The sequence below is a fragment of the Vanellus vanellus genome (assembly GCF_965231255.1).
Source record: "Vanellus vanellus genome assembly, chromosome: 3".
Classification (NCBI taxonomy): domain Eukaryota; kingdom Metazoa; phylum Chordata; class Aves; order Charadriiformes; family Charadriidae; genus Vanellus; species Vanellus vanellus.
In genome coordinates this window covers 27,818,241-27,836,067 of record NC_138907.1, presented here as the reverse complement: position 1 = coordinate 27,836,067, position 17,827 = coordinate 27,818,241, and the positions used below count along the sequence as shown (strand labels likewise).

The 17,827-nt window shown below is 35.9% G+C and overlaps 1 protein-coding gene across 1 annotated transcript in view; it reads right to left on the bottom strand.

Annotated features, from left to right (window-relative positions):
- Positions 1 to 17,827, bottom strand: part of UBR2 (ubiquitin protein ligase E3 component n-recognin 2) — a 61,002-nt gene that overhangs the window by 23,295 nt on the left and 19,880 nt on the right. Inside the window, exons 10-25 of the mRNA XM_082480588.1 lie at positions 16,744 to 16,832; positions 15,803 to 15,901; positions 13,278 to 13,441; positions 13,091 to 13,190; positions 11,880 to 12,008; positions 10,948 to 11,131; positions 9,841 to 9,902; positions 8,920 to 9,030; positions 6,998 to 7,063; positions 5,611 to 5,733; positions 5,166 to 5,229; positions 4,741 to 4,865; positions 3,363 to 3,415; positions 2,943 to 3,045; positions 2,320 to 2,368; positions 1,795 to 1,949 (exon numbers count right to left, since the gene is read on the bottom strand). Coding sequence (XP_082336714.1) covers positions 1,795 to 1,949; positions 2,320 to 2,368; positions 2,943 to 3,045; positions 3,363 to 3,415; positions 4,741 to 4,865; positions 5,166 to 5,229; positions 5,611 to 5,733; positions 6,998 to 7,063; positions 8,920 to 9,030; positions 9,841 to 9,902; positions 10,948 to 11,131; positions 11,880 to 12,008; positions 13,091 to 13,190; positions 13,278 to 13,441; positions 15,803 to 15,901; positions 16,744 to 16,832 — 1,676 coding nt within the window. The remainder of the gene's footprint in view (positions 1 to 1,794; positions 1,950 to 2,319; positions 2,369 to 2,942; positions 3,046 to 3,362; positions 3,416 to 4,740; positions 4,866 to 5,165; positions 5,230 to 5,610; positions 5,734 to 6,997; positions 7,064 to 8,919; positions 9,031 to 9,840; positions 9,903 to 10,947; positions 11,132 to 11,879; positions 12,009 to 13,090; positions 13,191 to 13,277; positions 13,442 to 15,802; positions 15,902 to 16,743; positions 16,833 to 17,827) is intronic.

The following is a 17,827-nucleotide window of genomic DNA, read 5'->3' as shown; positions in this document are numbered from 1 at the left end:
TACACAGGAGTAGCAGCATTTGTTTACAAATTCTTGAAACTTTGCCAGATAAAAAACCCAAACACATTGTACCACTTGTATCTTTCTGTTTGCTGAGAAGTCAGTGCTTCTTAGCTTTCTCCCTAGCAATTGCATGTTATTACTGCAAGTCTCCAGACAGAAGCACGATGCACACTTTAAATCCTTTTTACATACAAATTTTAACTGGCAAAAAGTTAAAATTATTTTTTAAAGTTATTAAAAGTTTATTCTAACACTCCCGAAACACATTTAAAAATGATGTTAACCTTTAGGTAAGTAAAAAGCTGTAGTCTTAAAACATAAAAACTGAAATCATCCTATCTGAACTAAAATAGCCTGAATAGCATTTTAAAACTGAAATACTTAAATCTTGATGGTGAACTCTGTCATGCAGAATCAACCACTTTCGCCACCCCATACAAATTGCAGGATGGTCTAGACAAAAAGCATTACTGAATGCCTGGAATCAACACTGAAACCCGTGTAAGGAAAGGATAATCACTGGAAAATCTGTAGCAGAACTGGAATGCAACAGTTTAACTATCTACAGAAAAAGTGGTAAAACCTGATTTAAGTCTTGAATTTTTTTTAACTTGTTTTAATAAGTAACAGTCAATTTTTCCTCAGTCTATCACATCTGTCTAACAAGGTCTCATCAGATATGGGCCACCTCTTCCAGATGTCTCATATTAACCTTTACACGGTGCTTCCAAGATGTGAGTGGTTGACATAGGAGACACAGTCCAACTGCATGGCACCAGTGAACACAAAGTGTCACGAGCTTCTGAGCAAGTGATAGGTCCCTAATGAACCACACATTTTGGAGAACACCACAGAGGTACTCAAATGGCTGAGCATATTTTAGCTCAGTTTCAAAAAAATAAAAATAAAATCTTATTCTATTCAAACAGTTATTCCAAACCCTAGCATTCTCACATTACCTAAATGTAACTATATTCTTCAATTTTTGTTGTGATTTAAAACAGTGATATATTGTTCCATCTTCAACTTTTTGTTATACAGAATTGCTTATGTTAATTTAAGCTTAGCTCTAAAAAGTAATAGACACCCAATAAGACTGAATGTAAAAAAATTAATACTTAGTTTCAAAGCTGGGGTTTCACTGCAAAATGTTATTTAAAAATCCATCAATATTTTTGAAAAGTTTTGGTTTGGACACTAAACCAACAACCCTGACCAATACGAACAGCCCTTTGATGGCAGTTCACCACTTATCTCTGCACACCCCAGAAAATGACCATCATAGACAACAAAATCCACAGTAACCCTCCAGGTTTCTAAAGATCATTATAAATAGTAAGGCACAAAAAGTTGAGTTTCCCTAAGTTGGTACACTTTCAAGTTAGAAAAATTCCTTTCTTTGCTTTTACGATATTTTCTAAAGTGATTTAGCCTAAACTGAAAATAAGCAAGAACATCTAGAAAAAGTCAACGTGCTGTACTTAATATGCAACAACTCAGATAAGCTGGTTTTCTAGCAGAGTAAACACTATTTCAACTGATTCAAACAGAACTCTTCCCTCTGGTGTGCATCCCATTAGAAATTTACCACTGTCTTCCACTCATTTCTAAAAATAAATTGCATCTGAGGCAGTGGGGTTTCCCTAGTCTTGTGTATCAGAAAACACCATTTATTTCTCAAAGCATTCTGGATACATCAGATACCAAGTAAACAACCCAAATCTATAAACCTATGCTGAACTACATATTACTTCCTTTAGCATAAGCACAATTTTAAATAAGGAAACATACCCTTTGCAGCATGGACTCTGACCAGGCATAGCCATTGTGTTCTACTGCCCACTGCAGTATAGTTCCCATAATGCAGAGCATGACATCAGATTGCAGAATATTAACCAGACTTGCAAAAAGTGGGCAGAAAGGAGGAAGAGCTGGCGGTGGAAGTGCTGAAAGGGAAATTTGTGCGTTTGATATTTCAGCATCTCTAAAATTTGCAACACCCACATAAAACGTCTGACTTTCAAACAGCTTAACAGCTTAATCCAAGACAGTATACAGTTGCTTGATAAACCGTATTACAGGTAACATCCAATGTGGCTTTCATGTAACAGAAAAGCCAAAGGAATAAGCCATGCAGAAGGCTAGTTCCATGACAGATCAGATTCCTGTCTATAACCAGGGAGACATAAGGGAAATTGCTACATTTTCAACCAATTTCTGGCTAACCCAAGAAGAGGATATTAGTCTAAGTGTCAGGGCAAAATACAGATTGATAGGTGCTTCCCTCTCCTCCCATCTTCTCTCAAAGAGAAATACCTGTATCTTCTCTGTTCTGTCTTTTCAGTTTTCTTTGTGCTTCCTCTGCCTGAAATAGAAGAATGATGCCAATACTACTCAAAACCTGTACAAATATAAAACTAATAAAAGAGCATTCATGCTTTATTACGTTGTTACTGGTTTTCCCCCCTTTTCCCCAGACTTAAATAAAACAAGAAAGCTTCCATGTCTTTTCTGTTTGTCTTACATTCTACTTGTAAAGTAGGGCATGTATCTTCAAAATTAATCTTTCATCTTGAGCCAACCTAGATTCTTTTTCTAGCGTAAAATTGTAGGACAAGTCTGAGCTAAACTGGTAATTTCCATAAAGGCAAGCAAAAATATGGATTGTTTAAATACTTTCAGTAAAATAAGACTTAAGAGAACCCACAAACAAGCTCCTAAAGGGCCTCCGATTTCAACAGCTTTGTATAGAGTATAGGATCCGGTGACACAAAAATCACTGCAAAATCTTGGGCGAATTTTTAACATTCTCAAATAATTTAACTTTTAAAAGTTAACTTTTAACCAGCTGATAATACTTCTTCACAGAACTAAGCTTAGGAAAAAAGCAAACCAAAAAAGACACAAAATAGAGATGAGAAAGTTAAATTACTAGATACCTTTGATTGCTCTGCCCTTGAAAAGTGATAGAAATATAGATTGAAGTTCTTGGCACATTCTGGTTTTAATTCATACAGCCCTCTGCCTGTTAATCCAGGTTTCCTACAAAAAAACAAAAGAAAACAAAAAATTCCCTTATGTTTTGTAGTTATTAACATTTGTGCATAAATGATTATTATTAAATTTTGGCTATTAATTATTATTATTAGGTTATTAAATGATCATTATTTTAGAACAGGTAAAAAACACCACTCAATAGCGAGTCTACAAATCAAATAAGTAACAGTATTAGAACGATGCCCATGAGTAAAGCCATGGGAAAACATCATGACACAGCACCCTTTTTTCTATTCTCTCATTTTCACTGATTTCGGTAGTCCATTTTTAAAGTTGAAACATTAGAATAAAGAAAAACATACTTGAAACATGCCACTTCTTCAATCACACTTTCCATTCCTGTCTCTCTATTCTCCTACATAGAGTGAAAAGGAAAGACAGTCTGTTACTATAGTTCTTGGATTGAACAGTCAAATACCATTCAACACTAGATAAGCATGCAAAATGAATGTAGTACAAAGCCATTTTACTGGCACTGAAGAGAACACTAAAGCACGTAACATGAAAACACATTCAGAAGTACCATTTCGGCAAAAAGTATTTTTAAAAAATCATGCCATTTCAGGTGTTTAATTTTTACTGTTTTCCCTTGTCATAATAAACTTGGATGTAACAGCAACAGAAGAAAACTCTTAAGTTAGCCTACTCAATGTATCTTAGGAATACACAGTCAATTTCTGGTTTCTAGGCCTTTAAAATGAAATAAATATAGGAAAGCTAAAAAGACAAGTCACTGAAAAATGCTAAAACAACCACAAGAGGCAGCAAGAGAAATCAGCTCTAGTACGTAACACTACCTCATACACAAATTACCTTTTAATATTTCCATCCCCTTCCTCCAATGCATATTCACAGCAGTTAACAGGCCAGGGAAAAATTATTTAAGACTGACAATACAATTTAGAAGTCTAGCTTAAATCCTAGTTTGCTCTTTCATCTAACCTTAAATTATTTTTTAAAAAATCATGATACTACCCTAAAATTTGACTTTTCAAATTGTTTAAATTTAAAATATTTAGAAGAAGGAAAAATATTTCAGAATTTATCATTAAAAGTACTGCCAGTATAGTAAAAGATTAGCTTTTGAATTTTTACTGCCTTCAGAAATCATGTTTAAAAGATTATTTCAAAAATAATCTAAAAAAAAAGAAAAAAGGCAGCTTTGCTATCCTACAAAACCACTCATACCAGAATTCAGATAAATGCTTCTGTCCATGCAAATAAAGCATCTATGTTACACAAGTCGTTATAGCATGCCTGATTCCATGTCTCTCCAGTTACTGTTAGGCTTTAAAATATGACAGCTTATATTTCTGGATAACTCCAACAACCCACTTCCATATGTCTATTCCGCATTTACAAGCGGACTGCAGTGACTGCTGGCCAGATGGCCTGATAAGAAACGTATTAAAAAGAGAAGAGAGAAGAGCTGAAGAAGCCCTCAGGCTCCTGCCTCTTTCATGTGTTTTTTCTTCTTCTATGGCTTTTTTCCTACCTTCTCCATGACAACTATTAATCTGTCCTGAAGCTAACCTTACTCTTAGCATAATCACGCTGCTCCCATTCCACCGATTCCACATTAAGTGGAATGAACATGTGTAAGAAAAAATTTCAGCAATCAGAGAAATCAGCCTTATACCTTTGAAATTCCTTTTCCCCCCTCACCCCCAAGTTACTTACATCTTCAGGTAATGCCTTTACCAATTCACTGTGCGCCATTGGCCTGATGCTCAGCTGATGGATGATCTCTCGTTTGATTTCATCTGTTGCATTTACCTGTCCTATTCCAGGACTGAATCTTTCACCTGTAAACCAAAAAACAACTTTTTATTTAAGGATTTTAAACATTTATTTCTCTTCTTTCGAAACTTAAAGGAGAAGACTGGAAAATAAGTCTCTTCTGTGAAATTCTGTGTTCACCCACCACTGTTCAAAACTTCATTATGATCATCTAAGCTAGTTTCGAGGTTTTTCTCCTAGGAAAGAAGTCAGAACTGCAGGAAGTTCAAAACAGAACTGAACTTGAGGTGATAATCAATAATGCTCATTCCAGACCATTAAAGAGACTAAATTTTAAAAAATAATTAAATGTATTCTGAACTTACCAACAATCATTATAATGAGGTATAGCATCTCTTCTATAAGAGTGTTATTTTGCTGAACAACATCCTGAATTAAAATAAACAGACAAAAAAAAAGAATTTACATTTTTCAACTAAGGGTAAAAGAATTATTCCATATGCTGAAAATATTTTTTCAGTGCTTCAAAACATTGGCTGGCTTCACCCTTAGCACTCCCAAATTAAGCTATGCTGAAATGCCATCACAACTGCCTTAAACTTCTTAATGCAAAAATTATGCATCGGTTTCTGACATTCACCAGTGTGACAGGAAAAAATTTTTATGCATATTTCAAACTGGTCAAATAAAATTAAAATACAGTAGGTTTTGCATTTTTATCAAGAAACTGCACAATCTCACTACAACAGCATCTGATACACTTTTGGAAACAAAATTGCAGATTTTCTATTGCCGTAGTACATAAAATACCTTGTTAGTATTTTCTGTGCTAAATCTTTTGCCATAGTCTGGGGTACTAAATATCTGATAAAGTTCAAAGCGACTCAGCATTATCATCAAGAAGTGATTTGGATCCATCATAGACACACCTGTCTATTAAAGAAAAAAAAAATATTATAAACAGAAAACAGATAGGGTTTTATTATAGCATGTTTGTATATTTACATACAGTGTTCACAGTACATTCTTTATGAAATTCATTCCTCTCTCCATCCTGAGCATGAAGATTTAATTAAGTTTACTCCCTTAGGTCTCCAATAACATAAGTGACAGTACATTTGACAAGTAGGATCCTATGCTTTATCAATAATTTCTGATGTCCTTTTAAGTGTAAAATATTCAGAATTACTCCTTTATCTCAAATACTCTGAATACAATTCAATTAAAAACTTTTGGTTGGTTGGTTTTGTCTCTACAATCCTGTTCCTGCTGGCTCAGCTTTTAGAAGGCATAATATCACTTAGTATACAACACAAAGATTTTAAATACGAATTCCAATCCTCAAAACCAAGGCTGAAGACTTTAGCAAGACTTCCCAGACCTTCCCGGAAAGAATACTACTAATGTTTCAACGTAGCCATTTGTCCTTAGTTTACTTACTGCTAATGGGACCATCTTTAAGACAGAATGATTTTCAACAAAACTCAAGGATATCTACCTTGGGGCAGCTGCAGATGATCATTAAAATCTAGGGGCAGATCAAGACTCAGGGAAGCATGTCTGAAAGCCGAAGTAATTGAGGATGTACACATCATATCGGGCATTGCTAACTCTAGGTAAGATTTAAGGGACTTCCTGAGAAAAGAATTTGCCATCTAGATGAACTATGCGCCCCAAGCTGCAAATTTTAGTTTTCAACACTCTCAATGTTGAAATAATGCATCAGACCTCTCTGTGTCAGAGCTAACTAGACTGCCAGATTTGTAAAATTTCTTCTTCACAAACTACTATATGGGGGTTCCACTTTCTATCCAGCATTTTAGATACCAACTTTGAAGGGAGGGAGAAGAGACAACACATACGTTGAGTACATTACTGAAGACCTGTAGACTCACACAACTGCCAGTACAGCATGATCCATTAGCCAAAATATTACATTATTGAATATGTAGCATAACATATGCATTACACAGAAAATTCTGCACTTTCCACAGTATATTTAAAAAACAGGGATTACAACAACAGTATTTCCTTTGCAAATTATCACATAAAGACACAGATACAATTAAAAAATATAAGTCCTTCCACAAAAACTGACTTTTTCCCTTGTCATTTCAAGGTTCTGATGGAACTAAAAACAAATGCACACATATCCTGAAAATGCTTGATAAAAATGCAAACTGGTACATGTAGTTACCTGAAGCATTACTATGTCCTTGTCAAACATCTCCCTCCTGCACTTCACATTATGATAGTAATAAATCTGAAACAAAAAAAGCCAAACCACAATAATTAACAAACATCATATTTAATCTAAACTTATTTTTATTCTGAAAGAGTAAACTTTGTTATACAGTATTAGTAAACAAAAAATGCATCTGTGATTTGAAAAAAATACACAGATATATTTCTATGCAGAAAGCATTTTTATATAGCACAAAACAGCATGGTTGCTGACTGGGTTGTACTGATCTAAAGCCTAGATAAACACAGAAGGAAAAATCCTGTGGACCTCTTTGGGCTACATTTTAATACATCTACTTGTTCAGCAATTAACTGAAATTCACAGGACAGAAAGCCCGTGCAGTTGGAGAAGTGTTCTTTGCTCCATTAATTGCTTTTAATTATTTGAGAGATAATCTTTCAGGAATTGCCAGTTTCAGCAAAATGTTAATACTGTGATAGAACCATACTTAACTAAATCATCCTGGGAGTGAACTCAACAGTACCGCACCAAGCGGTAGCAACACTGCAGTCACTGCACGGCACTGAAACGTGGGACAGGTTGACTCTACCACAATTAAGGAAAACTCAAGAGGGCTGTCAAGTTTCTACCTCGGACTGGGAACAATTTTCAGTGTGCTGAACTTTCCTCTAGACACACACCATTTCTCACCAGAATTACATGGAGGAGAGCTAGGCATGCCTTCCCTCTCTTCCCCACACTAATAATCCACACATAGATGCCCATTCCAATCTCCTGGGAAAATATCCAAAAGGACCTGGCTGAACATGAGCTCTCCATAGCCAAAGGAAAGAGAAAGAACTTCCAGACCGTGGGAGCCATATTACCTAAACCAAACCAGGCTCTTAACTTCAAAATGCTGACAACCAGGAGAAATCAACGGAGACTTATTTCTCCATTAAAGCTATGCTGAAATTTCAGATTTGATGTGTGTCTACAGTAATACGGGCGCTGCTACAATTGTACATAACCAGAGCTCCTTTTGCTTTAATAATGACAAGAAAGGACATCACCTTATAAAGATCTTTTCAGTTAAAAGGCCAGAAGTGTCAGAATATATGTTTGAGCAGCACAATTCAGCCTCCTAGTACACATGCATTGCAATTATCTAATAAAGATGGGGGCTTGTGGGAGGGAAAGAAGTTTCTTGCAAATAAATCAAGTTAGCACCTCACAGAACTAAATCCTATTTCTGTTGTAATCTGTGTCTCGCTAAGAAAAATCACTTTATCCGATCACCCTGGTGGGTGGCACTGACACTACAGTACCCATTTTATAGTTGTTATGCTTGAAACACCTAAGACTTAATTGGTACAAACACAGAGAACATCAGTTTAGAGATGGATGGAACTAGTCTCCAGAAGTACGACAGATAAAAGCCAAGAAACACTCAGTTCTAATGCTTCTGTGTCATCCTTGGTTTTCAATTAATTTATAAACATAAAGAGTAATAATATCTTAATGGTGCATATTTTCATATGAGAATTTTATGTGAAGGTGATGAATGCATTACTGAAGATGCACAGATCTAATTCTGCACTTCATGCTGCTGCTGGACAGTATACAGTAAAAAGACTAGGAGTCACTAACTGCATTATACTAAAACTTCTTTATGCATAGAGGACTAAGTTCACTGAGCACTGCAGCAGTCCTGAAACAAAAAGCAACTTCTGGCTAAGAAATCAAAGACCTGTTTAACAGCACAAATATTCAAATGTTGTGAGTGTTGACATAAATGCCTACGTCGCATTACCTTCCATAAGATTTACGTAAGTGAAATTTGAAATCAATACAGAAAGGGGAGGTTTTGAGGTCCGAAATGATCTTGGGGGAGTTATCAGAAAACAGTGATTCTACAGCTACTATGTACTTACCTGATTAACAAGAGAGAACCCATTTCTTCTCCACATCCCTGCATGCACCTGGGCACATAGGACTAGGCATCGTAAAGGATGTTCTATTAACATAGGCGGGCTAAGTTCACTCTGCATTAAGAAAATGCAATATTTTTATATATACAGAGAAAATAAAAGAAAATGGGACTGAAATGAAGGAGGATGATATTTGTGTTCATTAAAATATTTTGGCAATACAAAAGAGAAGCAAATCCAACACACGTATTACAAAAGTTTGATGAGCCTATTCACAGTCTATCCAATCGTTGTTCACCGACCTTACATTCTCTTTGCTCCACAGAAGTACTCCACAAGGGCTTTAGTTTATTCTTAAAGACAGCAGGTTTCATATTTTAAAACATCAGCTTTATCAATTTAATAACATTGTCATTTGCTTTCTTTCATTCTAAGGTTAAATACCCTTTTTTCAAGACACTGAGATTTCTTCTCCCAGTTTTGTTTTCTCCTCTTTTTATTTATCTTAATCTTTTTAACTTCCCCTTTAAGAAACATCATATCAATAAGAACATGCAGGAAGCAAGAAACAGCTAGGCAAGAAAATTAGAACCCAGGCCAAGGAGAAGGAATCAGGTCCTGCCAGGAGTTCCTAAAAACAGCTTCTACTACAAAAAGAAGGTAATGCATGAAGAACAAAATACCAACCTTAAACCTGAGTCTTAAGGTATTTAAGAGAGCAGTACTGATTGCTAATGCTCTAGTCATGAATATCTAGATATTAATCTTTTAAGAGGTAATTTTATCTACTGAAGATAGTCTCTCTGAACAGAATTCATAGCAAAAAAGTCCTTTGTTTTATTTAATAATATCCTACACTTACATGACCAACTTCGCGTTCAGCCTTAATTATATTTAATGAATATGCTACATTTAATTACATACCAGGGGCAGCAGCTCTGGAAACTTATATGCCACTTCAGTTTTACTCAGCAAAACATGCAAGCCTACATAAATACATGAAACAAATACATACATGATATTACACACAATATTTTATATAATTCGAATAGGACAAAATAGGTCATCTAATTTACTATCGAACCATTTTCTGGACAAAGCTACAAATAAGTCTGCAGATTTATCACCCTGGAGCTACACAGCTATTTCCTGAAGAAAAAAAAAGTGTACATCTTAGGAGATTTAAAGTTTTCCCCTTGTATCTGTATAAAACTTGCAGTACAAGTGAGATTTTTGCCTTTCTTCTGACTCTGTCACGTCCCCTCAGCGACAGTCAAGAGTCCTTGGTCTATCAGGACACATTATCAACAACAGATACCTCACCCTTTCTATCAGTCCTTAGAGATTTATAAAAGAGCTCAGGAACTAAATGAGGGCCCTACAAAATACATAGGGGTTTTCTGTTTTGCTGTTTTAAAGCTACAAGAGGCTTGTGTAAGCATTCAAGCATTCAAAGTTATTTGACTTTGAGCGGCATAGTCAGCTCAGCTGCTTAGTCAGTCATTCGTTACCTGTGAATTTATTTTTATCATATAATTTTCTGATTCTGTAAACTAAAATTCATCAGCCTTTTTTCAACACAACTGTTGAACAAGATAGGCACAATACAAAGAGAAAGACATAGCTTAATTTTCTGGTGACACATCTGTTTGATAAATCTGTTCTCTAACAGAATGTTGATTAGGCTATTCAATCTGACAGCTAAACATGTTCCAAAACAGTCAACTACAGCCCATATTTTGTTGCGTTTCTTTTGCATCACTCAAGTGCCAAAAGCAGCAATAACTGCCTACAACACATCCCACTGACAAATCCAGAGGCATGAGACAATCTCCCCCAGGCCCGGAACGATAACTTCTCCAATGCCTGGGAATATTTAGCCTAGAGGCTATCAAACAGCTAGAAAATGGCCAAGACACATCCTATTCAGGCTTTAAGCAACTGTTGTGTATTTCCTTACGTACACACAAATACAAATCATATTTATGCAATATTTTTCATTTCCTGAAATATTTTTAAAATAGGTCATACCTGCAAGTAAACGAGAAACTGGGAGATGAATGCTAACTTTTTCCTGAGAAACACAGTATCTGATGGTCTCGACTGAATGTCCACACATATTGAGAACAATAGGCTGTTCTCCATCAGTAAAACCACTATGACACTGCATCAACACAGTCAGGCATTTCTTGTAAGCTTCAATTAACACTTTTTCCTAAAAGAAAGATCGCAGTTTACAGAGATTATGGGAAAAACAGATCTACAAAATAATACAGCCAACATTAACACAGTCTGATGGGTTTGGGGTTTTTACCTTTATTAACAGGGCTGCAAATTTAAGATAAGGAATCCAACAAAAGGTGCTGAATCAAGGGTGGCATAGATTGCAAAACTCATACCAGTATGTCCGATTAGAAAAAAAAAAAACACACTAGTTGGGTTTTCTTTTTGGTAACTGATATTATGGAAACTTTCTGAGCAATGATCATGCTAGGCTAGTAAAACCTGCACATTAACTAACAATGACAGATTCAAGCCAGCTTGAATGTTCAAATAGTCTAGGATCACTTGTTCCACAGCCATATTTTACCATGCTGAAGTTCTGTACTCCTAAAACTTGAAACACTTATGGAGTAGAAACCTGATTTACAATCAGGCAGCATTTGGTAGATTCAGGGGCTATTCCTCTATTCCCTCTTCTCTGAAAATTATAACCCGATAGTGTTGTGATGATCACAACTTTCAGATGTGTGATTGAACTCCCTCTGCAATATTTTATAAAAAGTCTTAACTACATTCTTATAAATTGGTCAGTTCAAGCCATAAAAGATATGTTTAAATACAGCAAAGATTTGCACCTGCTCAGAGAAAATCTTGGCTTATGGTGGAATTATGTGTTTAGCTCAATTGTTACACATATTCCTCACATATTCACATAGAAAAACAATTTAGAAGAAACTTACATCTAATGCACACCAGTCCTGCATCATTGAAATAACAAGTGTTAATTTCATCTGCAATGTAAATGCTGCTTCCCATTCTGGTTCCATTTCTATGTGTTGTCCTACTTGACGAGTTATTGGATCCATACCCTAGGGGAAAGGAAAAAAAAAAAAAAAAAGAATTACAAATTTCAACAATATACCACTGAAACACATTGACAACATTAGCATAAGTGTGAGACAGTGGTTATCTGTCCTTATAAATACATTGTTCCTACAACAGGAAAAAAAGAAGCTTGGGACCATCTGAAAAGGAATTATACACATCAAAATAATAACAACAAAATGAAAAAGGAAATGGAAAAGAAGAATACTGGGACAGGAAGGGTTTTGCATATGAGCTCTATTTATTACTAACACCTACAGAGATTTCAGTATTATGAGCAGTACAACAACATTCACATACATACATTATCTTACACACACATTTTGGGTTTTGAATGTATTTTCTAGGGATGTGCTATTAAATGCAGTTAAGTACTAACTAAAGACTGGTTACTGCAGTACCTAATCAGCTCTTGGCATAAGAAAAAAACACAGCATGGCATGAGGATTACAATATATTTAAGAGACTATCATAAACAGACTAAGGAAAGCTAAGTACTGAGAAATGCATGCTACTGAAGTACTGAAAAATGGGACTGATTCTGACTTTGCGTTACTGATCATACAGTCAATTTGCCATTATAAAAGCTACACTGCTATTAAAGTACTCCTCTTAAGGTAAGACAGCATATGAAAGGGCTGAGAAGAAAAAAAAGTACAGTGAAGAGGTCTATTTGTATGTCAGGAACTACACATTCCTCAATACAGGGAGTAACTCTGCTGACACTGAAGTACAACTGGAGCTCTTGCTATGAGGGAAAGTTGGTTAAGATGAACCAAATTTCACTCACGCAATTGTGTCTTGTCTACCTCTACAACTGCTAAATATGCTCAAAATGACACTTTTCTTTTTGAACCGCTCTTCCTTTTTATTGCCCTCTACAATAAACTAAATTTGAAAAAGTTAGGTGAGATGTTACGTTTCGGGAAAACATGATGAGTCCAAGTGTTATACTGCACTGCAGTTATAAAATTGAGAGTACATTAAATTTCTTCCATTTTTATATCCTGATAGCTAACTTCCTGCTTTAATTTTGCAAAGCTTTGTAATTCACAGATTTACATACCTGCATACATTTGAGTAATTCTAAGAAGGCATCAAAACCCTCTAGGAACTTGTGCCTTAAGTCATCTGACCACTCAGTTGGCTTACTTATCAACACATACCTGGGTACATTAGAAAGATGCAAGTGTTAATTTTATATTTTTTTTCCTCCTCAATCAATCAAATTAGCACACAGTTAATATACTTACTTGAGATCCAAAATAAGGCTCTGAACACGCCTGAATTTGAAAGCCTGCAGAGCAGTGTAACGTTCAAACTGAAACCTGCCTTGGACGTCACGGTGCCTTAAGTGGTCCATAAAAGTTTTGATGATAGTGGTCATGAGATTTTCTTCTGTTATTAGCATTCGAGCCTATGCCAAAGTACATTGAAATTTGCTGTAATTAACAGACACAGCTAACAAGAGTTTCCTACTGCACCATGCAGTTTACAAAATACACGAACTTTTATCCAAAATAGTTACATCAATAATTAACACAAAAGAACATATTGAAAGCCCATCTTCCAAACATTCACAAAGAAAAAAGTAACCTAGCCAGAAATTATCATAATCCAGATCTCTTTCTTCAGATCCCTTCTGTACAGAAGTTTGACTATGGTTAGGCTCCTGCTAACCTACATAATTATGACACAATACATATGTTAATATGTGTATGATAATTAACTTGTACGTCCCTTTAAGTATGTGTTGTCTCCTCTCATATAATTTAAGTCTGACCCATTTAGGGGAGTGACAGCTCTTCTGTTTTCTGTTTACAAACTGTCAAGCCCTGTGGTGAACAGCACGTCTTCTGAACTGCTAAGGAACTATATAGTGCAATTTCCACATGGAAATTATGTGAAATGACTTATGATTCCGCTCAAGGGCTACTGCATATATCCATGTGTTGCAGGAAACAAATCAACAGGCATCACAAAATCCAATGAAGATTGTATTCCACACCCAACCTGACATAACCCAACACCACAACGGAGTACGGGGCACTAGGTAGTTACAGCCATCTCCTACTTGACTCTTCTAAACTCCCCTATTTTGGTGGTTCTCCAAAGCGAATGGGATGAGTCTTGCAGTTCTCAGATCCCATGAGGATTTTATAATGTGGCTGGTAGATTCAAGATCAGCCACTCTGATCTACCTTAACGACACTGTGGTTGTTGACTAGAGCTTACGGGCTCGCTTATGGGTTGCTAATGATACTCCAAAACACAGTTTCTAAAATGCTACTGCCGGGGGAGGGGTGGTGGTGCGTCTAATGGGTACCATTTTCCCCCAAAAAATCACCACCAACACAACCACACATCTTCCCTCAAACCAAAAAATCTCAGTTACTTGAGAGCTCAAACTCTTTAATTACTAAGATCAGTCTGAAAACATTACTGGCTGGCAGTGGGGTGGTTTTATATTCTTCAGCTGATTAATTCAATTTAGAATGAATGGCTCTAAGTATATAAAAAATAATTCTTAATGCATATGGTAGGAGTTTATCATAATTACTTTCACCTCATCAGTCTATTCTATCCTTCGACAGAACAGTCAAAAAAATTTGCTTTACTTTTTTTGCATGCTGTTGAAAATAGAAAATATGTAAAAGGGACACTGCAATTATTCTCTAAGGAAATGTTTGAAATTCCTTTTAAAAAGAAATGTTTTAATACACATATTCCACCACCCCATCTGCCAAAGGAAAAAATAATACCATAACCATTTAAATAATACTGGTTGGTTAAGTCTAACCGTAAGTCTAAATATTGGCAACATTCTTATTAACAGCATCCACATTAAAAGAGGTAACACAATGTTGCCCTGAATCATGGGAACAAAACCCTGAGGTCCTGTTGAATTCTCATGAATAACATCCACCCCTAGGAAACTCAAAACCAACTTTTTTCAGTATTATAACTGTCATGCTACTATTGAATTTTAGAGCTCAGTTAAGCTGATTAAATATGGAAAGATTCAGAAGCATTCCTTTTTTAAACAATTCTCGCTCTGAAAATCAGACTTTTATTTCCAGTACAGCTCCAAAATTTTATTTGTCTAGCTCATAATACAAGCAGAGACAGACTTATTTGGACACTGGAGCAAAAAAAGACACTTCCCAAACAAGCATAAGCTGGTGAAAGACCAGCAGAGACAGTGAGCTGGGAGAAGTAACAGTGCCTGAAGCACCATAACAAAAATTACCTGGAAACCTGAAAGAAGGTGTTGTCCAAGTCTAGAAGTACCAGAGGAAGCAGGAAACATTATGAGACAATTTTTGCTTGCACTTGTGTTGATTGGAAAATTAACATAAAGTGGATCATTTACAAAACTGCACCCGAATGGTAGGCTCTGAAACTGTGATACGCAAACCATAACGTAGATTTCTACAAACAGTAACTGTGGCTCAGTACCATGAAGAATTTAATTTAAAGGTGTTGTGTGTGTTTCTAAACAAAACTGTAAGTACCTTTCTAAAATAAGTAAAAGAAAAGTGTAAAAAGAAAAACCAAAAGTACCCAGCCCACTCTGGGGACTCAAACTTTGCAATGCTGAACGCATTAACTTCTAAACACATAGCAATGTCTGTAAACAGTCTGACAGCTCTGCAGCGGCAGCGCCCGCGCCCTGCATTTCCACAGTAACGTTAAAAGAAATCTGCAGTCTTGATTCAAGAACCTTGAGTGGCTTTTAACAAATAAAGATTTCCTTTTTTGGTCTTTTAGTACTTACAAGAGAAGGCACTGTGAATATCTGTATCGAGAGGTCAGCAATTGAGAACTCTCTGTCGTGGTCATCTTTCATAAAATCACTCTGCAATCGCTCATAGTTCTATTAAAAAGGAGGCAAAAAAAGGCAAGGAGTGCCAACTATCAGTTTTTAAAAGAAAGACAGGCACTACTCACCAGAGTAGGTACAGTGAAGAGTTGGACAGACAGAGCAGCCACCGATACTGCCCGTTCGTGATCATCCTCCATATAATCTCTCTGCAACTGCCGGTAATTCTAAACAACAAGGGGAAATTCACCTCTAATCCACACTGACCTGATTTTTTAATTTAAATGTTTGCTCTGGGAAACTTTAATGCCATGATAAAGGGAAGAGTAGCTCTTATGGATTATGAGATAGGTATTTTGTACAAAGAACACGACAACTTAATCTGCTCACACATAAGATCTATTCACTCTCATTTCACAACAAAGGCTAATATCCTATTTTCTATTCAAACAAGTTAGTCTTCAGCTGAGTGAGCAGAATTTTGCAGTGCTGATTTAAAGCATTTCAAATATTAGTTACTGCAGAAATACTAATCAGCATAACTGAATTTCAGCACTATTTGAGTACTGCTGTAACAGCTTACACTTCAACAATGAGAAGCAATTAGCTCTTAAGAAGTGATAGCCTGCATAGTTGATGGTGAAGACAAAAACATCTGAACTGCTTTAGTTCTGGGGAGCCTGGAAAACCCATTTTCTTCCCAGGAGATGAGATGCTATTATAACTAATATTTAGAAGACAGAAATAAGGTAGTCAGCATTACATTTCAACTTTTCACTTCCAAAAAAAGGAAGAAAATTCTAGACAACAGTTCATTTGAAGCACTGTATGCTAACTAAACTCTCTCGGCTAGACAGTTTAAGCATCTAATGGCTCTTTCTAAGAAAGATACTTACTCTTGCAAAGCGGATAGCGAAAAGTTTCTTGTATTTCAAATCCATAAGTAGACTGCTCATGAATAACTGGTGATACACATTTCTAGCTCCTGTCAAGAAAAATTAATGACATATTGCATGTCACTATTTTCTATCAACATATTATGGAAACATTTAGAAAAGTAAATTTTTACAGAATGAGGTAAGCATGCATTTCAGAGCAGAAGCTGCTTCAAATTTGAAGGTTCTTCAAAAGAAGAACCTTCAAATATAAGGCAAGTCAGGCAAACAAGAATGGAACTCTATTCCTCCTCAGGATAAACAGAGGATTTGGATAGCCCAGGGAAAAAAAGAGCATGGTGTTATAAGAAGTCCTGGGAACTGCAATAAATTCTGCTAGTTGTGAACAACTCTGCAAAATAAACAGCTTAGCTATCTCTGAATGTCTAGTCTGTGTGAGCAGCATCCTAGAAAATATTATCAATACAAATGAGAATTGACTGTATGTAGCTTGGAAATATATGCAGGTATGTACCATTTCTTTCTGTAGGTCACTTTTAAATCAAAAGCCATTATGCTATTTTCTTAATGTAGAGTAACTATGGAGCACATGAAAAAGTAGAGAAATATCTATATTGAAATAGAAATGCAAACGTTACTCCTTGCTTACAGGGAAGACCTTATCCTAACAAAACCTGTATTTAAAATGTTGTAACGGTTCACAAACGCAGTACCTTTCAGATCACAACATTTTCAAGGGGGAAAAAAAAATTAAAAATCTGAGTGCCAGGAATTCATTCACACAAGATAAAGGCATTAGATAAACAAAACCTAAAAGAATCATTTTCTCCATACTACATCCACTTTTCACCTTACTTGTTATTCTTTTATTGCTGCTCCAAAGACAGACCACAAAGAGATGTTACTACTCTCTAGGATATCTGCACCTCAGAACTGAAGAACAAGAGATACTGGGGGGAAGGCAGCAATTTTCAAGTTCCTATATTCTTGTTTAAATAAGGAAAGGACATACAGATTGCATCATTCTCTGCATTCTCCTTGTGCTTCTCTTTCTTACACCTGGCCTTACATGCCCTTTCAGGAT